This window comes from Tupaia chinensis, unplaced genomic scaffold (assembly GCF_000334495.1).
Source record: "Tupaia chinensis unplaced genomic scaffold, TupChi_1.0 Scaffold000250_1, whole genome shotgun sequence".
Lineage (NCBI taxonomy): Eukaryota > Metazoa > Chordata > Mammalia > Scandentia > Tupaiidae > Tupaia > Tupaia belangeri.
Genome location: NW_006159730.1, coordinates 2038799 through 2043798, shown reverse-complemented (window position 1 = coordinate 2043798; position 5000 = coordinate 2038799). Strand labels below are relative to the sequence as shown.

General features: G+C 37.8%; 1 protein-coding gene across 3 annotated transcripts in view; it reads left to right on the top strand.

Moving 5' to 3' along the window:
* Positions 1–5000, top strand: part of CCAR1 (cell division cycle and apoptosis regulator 1) — a 76391-nt gene that overhangs the window by 41859 nt on the left and 29532 nt on the right. For all 3 annotated transcript variants that reach the window (XM_006148937.3, XM_027772046.1, XM_027772045.1), the window contains exon 16: positions 3422–3607. In XM_006148937.3, coding sequence (XP_006148999.1) covers positions 3422–3607 — 186 coding nt within the window. The remainder of the gene's footprint in view (positions 1–3421; positions 3608–5000) is intronic.

Sequence of the window (5000 nt, the reverse complement as noted above, 5' to 3'; positions counted from 1 at the left end):
TTACTTTACATCGTCTCTAGACTTGTTACTTTCCTACATTTTTACAACTCTGAACCTGAAATTTGACTTTAAATCTATATTCATAAGATCAAAAGTGGATCCTTTCTTGCTTTTGCAGGTTATTATTAAACACATAAAAGTTAACATTATTGTTCATTTTTGCTCTCTTGAGAAAACAGTTTTTTCCCTTTGTTTTGTTTTGTTTGATTTTGAAGAATTGTTTAACTTTATTCATTCATTTATTTAATTTGACCAGAGAGGGATAGAGTGAGAGAGTGAGCGAGCGAGAGAGAGGGAAAGTGAGAAAGCAAGCCACCAAGTCTGGGACTTGAACCTTGGTTAGGCATATGGTAGTCCAGTGTCCTTAACCACCATGCCACCTGTCAGCCCCATGAGCTTTTGGTTTTTATACCCACATAGCTTTTTAAATAAAGCAGACAGTGAACATCATAAGAATGTTTATTTGTAGTTCTTTCATATTTCCAAGTTCTACCAACAGCAGATTTTTACATAAGGTACTATAGATTTAGAAAATAGAGCCAGTTAGACTTAAGTCTTGTGCTCCAGAAGCTTTTTTTTTTTTCCTCCAAAAGCTTTTGACAGACTGATTGTTTTGCTATTTAGTTCCTCATTTTAAAACTCGAACACTTGTGTTTCTTTTTATTACAAAGGAAATACGTGCTTATTTTTAAAAATGGTACATAAAGTAAAAATAGAAGAGAAATATTAGTTAAGCCTATCAAACATAATTACTCATAGTAACTTGTTATCTTAGATTTTTTCCTCCTGCATAGAAGCTTTGGCTTAATTAACTGGCTCTAATAATGTTAATAAACAAATATTAGCTCATCCTTTTCAGTTAACGTTAGGTTTCCTCATGTAATTTTTTTTTTTTTTAAGAATTATTTATTTACTTTTATTCTGTATTTTAATTTGACCATAGACAGAGGAGGCAGGTGGGGAGGAATGGGAAAGCAAGTCACCAGGTCAGGGACTCAAACTATTGTTGGCCATGTGGGAATGTCCAGTACCTTAACTATCATGCCACCTGCTGGTCCCTGTAATAATAATTTTTTCCATTGCTAGAGAGTGTGTGTACTTTTCAGAGAGATCGGGAGAGCGAGAAAGTTATCATCATCTACTTGTTACAGTTCCTGCAATCCCTTCTCCATTTTTGTTCATCTTGTTAGGACTTTGTACATGCAGGCATCTGTGCCTGATATGTTTTTCCAGGCACAAGAGCCAAGGCTGAAACCACAGTAAGTCATGTGAAATCTGCCTCCCTTAGCAAATATGCTACAAGGCTGGCCATTCATCTAATTATGTTTAGATGGTCTATTATACTATTTCATGTATAATAGTTAATATACTGGTGTTTATTAGGTATTATTCTTCCATTGAACATTTAGAGGCTTCACTTTTTTTTGGTACAAAGTATTTAGTTTTATTTATTTATTTTTTTGAGAGAGATTTTTGCTATAGAATGCATGTGCTCACCAGAAAGACAGAGATAGAAAGGAAGAAATAACCCTCCCAGGGGGGATGGCCATACCATAAATCTCTTCTCATCCATTCTACTCTCTGAATCTTGGATACGCACACATATGTACCCAGTGTGAGTTTAAGCCTTCGGGTCTGGGACTCAAACTGCGGTCGACTGCAAGGGAGTCCAGCAACACAGCCATTACGCCAACTGCTGGTCCCTTTTTTAATTTTTTTTTTAAGAGAAATTTGTTCTTTAGGGCAGGTGCACTTGCTGGAGAGACACAGTGTGACAGAGAGACAGAAAGTGAGAAATCATCCCCCTATGGGGGTGGCCACACCAAAATCCCTTCTCCATTCTCCCCTCAGGATTTTGGGTACTCACGCACACATGCCTGGCATGATTTTTAAACTACCGCGTCTGGAACTCGATCCGTGGTCAACTACGTGGGAGTCTAGTGACAGCCATTATGTCATCCGCTGGTTCATTTCTTTCTTTTCTTTTTGTTTTTTAAAGAATTATTTTTATTGGGACTGGCATTTGGCGTGGTTAAAGGCACTGGATTCCCACATGGCTGACTGCGATTCAAGTCCTGGATTTGGTGACTTGCTTTCTCACTTTCTCTTTCTCTCTCTCTCTGGTCAAATTTAAAAAAAAAAAAAATAATGATAATAAAAAATGGAGTTAAATAAATAAATATTTTTAAATATTTATTTTTATTTAAGTTTATTATTATTTTTTTTAACTTGAGAGACAGGGAGAAAGTGGGAAATTGAGAAAGCGAGCCACCAGGTTTCATACTTGAACTATGGTCAGCCATGTGGGGAAACAAGCTGGGCCTAAGTTAGGTGCATGCTCAAAATTCTAATGGGATACAGAGATGGAGAGTATTCTATCATTTTACATTTTCACAAGCATTGTGTGATGTATTCAGTTTTTTGTTTTTTTTTCACTAAACTTTTTTTTTTAATAATTATTTTATTTAACTGGCACAGAAAAGGACTGAGCAAGAGAGAGAGAGAAGAAAGCAAGCTGCCAGGTAGTGGACTTGAACCACAGTCGACCATTTGGGAGTCCAGTACCTTTAACTACCACACTACCTGCCAACCCCTCACCTGGTGATATGGTAGTTAAGGTGTTGGACTCCCACATGGCTGACCACAGTTCAAGTCCTGGAACCTGATGGCTCGCTGCCTCACTTTCCCTCTCTCTTTGTCTCTCTTTCTGGTCACATTTAAAAATAATAAAAAATATCAGGCTTGCAGCTGGCATGGGATTTGGGGTGCTGGACTCTAACACGGCTGACCACTGTTGCAGTCCTGGACCTAAAAGCTTTCCTTCTAATTTTCCCCCTCTCTTTCTGGTCAAGTGAAAATAATAATAATAAATAAAATAAAATAAAATATTAAAAATAAAAATGAATGAAATCCAATAGCAATTTACAATTTTTTAGAATATTTATCTAAATTCATTATTTAAATTTGATATATGACATGTGCACTCACTGGAGAGAGACAGAGAAAGAGAGAATGTGAGAAGGCAAGCTCAGTGTCTGAGACCTGAATAGTGATCAGGAGTGTGGGAGTCCATCACCTTCACTACCATGCCACCTGCTGTCCCCACATTTTTTTTTTTAATTTAAATTCATTTATTTACATTCATTCACTATACAAGTCCACCACATTTTTAAAAATAAGATGAAAGTCACCAAAATGAAATGATAACTCTTGATGTTAATGTAGATGATAATACCTTTGACTTGAGTAATATGCACTGTATTTATCCTGGGTAAAAACCTTTTTTATGCTGTAAAAATACACGGTAATCAAGTGTAATAAAAAATATTTTTAAAATTCAAATTAAAGTTTAATTGTAGTTAGTTTGTTCCCTATTTTAAGATCCCATTTTCTTCTGTGTTTTGGTGCTCTTTATATTCAGGTAAATGATCTCCGGAAAGAATTAGAAAGTCGAGCCCTTAGTTCCAAAGGATTAAAATCCCAATTAATAGCAAGATTGACAAAACAACTTAAAGTAGAAGAACAAAAAGAAGAACAAAAGGAATTAGAGAAATCTGAAAAAGAAGAAGAAGAGGAGGATGACAGAAAATCTGAAGATGATAAAGAGGTATGTATGTACTCAATCATTTAAATATAATAGGATTAATATCTGTTTATGGGGATTCTTGGAATATATGACGTAAGGGTTCATGTGTGTATAGTTTACATGTGGTAAAATTCAATCTTTTTAGTCTACAATATCTCAAGTTTTGTTTCTTTTTCTTTTTTTTTTTTTTTTGGAGAGATTTTCGCTATAGGGCGCGTGCGCTCGCCACATAGACAGAGACAGAGAAGTAGAAAGCGAGAAATCACACCCCAGGGGGTATGGCCATGCCGCAATCCCTTCTCCTCCATTCTCCTCTCGGGATCTTGGGCACGCAAACTCACGCGCCCGGCGTGAGTTTTAAGCCACTGGGACTGGGTCACAAACCACAGTCGACTACGTGGGAGTCCAGCGACATAGCCATTACTCTAACTGCTAGTTCCCTCTTTTTCTTTTTTTTTTAAGTGAGAAATTTTTGCTATAGGGCACATACTCTTGCCAGACCAAGACAGCGTGACAAAAGGTGAGAGATCATCCCCCAGGGAGAATGGCCACACCTCAATCAGTCCCTTCTCCTCCACTCTCCTGGGATATTGGGCACACAGGCACCCATGCCCAGTATAAGTTTTAAACTGCCAAGTTCAGGTTTCCAACCATGATTGAACCACAATAGACTGTGTGGGAGTTTAGCTACATAACCATCGTGCCATCTTCCCAGTATCTCAAGTTTGGATACATGTGTACGTACTATTAAATGACCACCTCTATAGTCATGATGTAAAACAATTACATGTAAAGAGCTTAGAGAGTACAATTTCTGGGTTTTTTTTTGTTGTTGTTGTTGTTTTAATGGTTTTTGCAATAGGGCGGGTATGTTCACTGGAGAGACAGTGAGAGGAAGGCAAGAAATGACCCCTGGCAGGATGGCCACACCACAGTCCATTCTCCTCCATTCTATTGCTAGGATTTTGGGCAATTGTCTTCATGTGCCAGCATGATTTTCAAGTCACCAGGTTTAAATTTTTAAAAATAATTATTTATTGGGACCAGCAGTTAGCGTAATGGCTATGTCGCTGGACCTCGCCGCCTGCCGGTTCCCCTCATTCATTTATTTCATTCATTTATTTTAATTTGACCAGAGAGAGAGTAAGCTCTCAGGTCTGGAACTCAAACCTTGGTCACCCATGTAGAAATGTCCAGCACTTTAACCACCATTGCCACCTGCTGGTCCCCCTTTTTTTTTTTTTGTAATGCAATGTTTTTTGTTTTTTTTCTTTTCTTTTTTTTTTTTTTTGGGTGGGTTTTGCTACAGGGCGCGTGTGCTCTCCAGACAGACAGAGACATAGAGACAGAAAGCGAGAAATCATCCCCCAGGGGTGATGGCCACACCGCAATCCCGTCTCCTCCATTCTCCTCT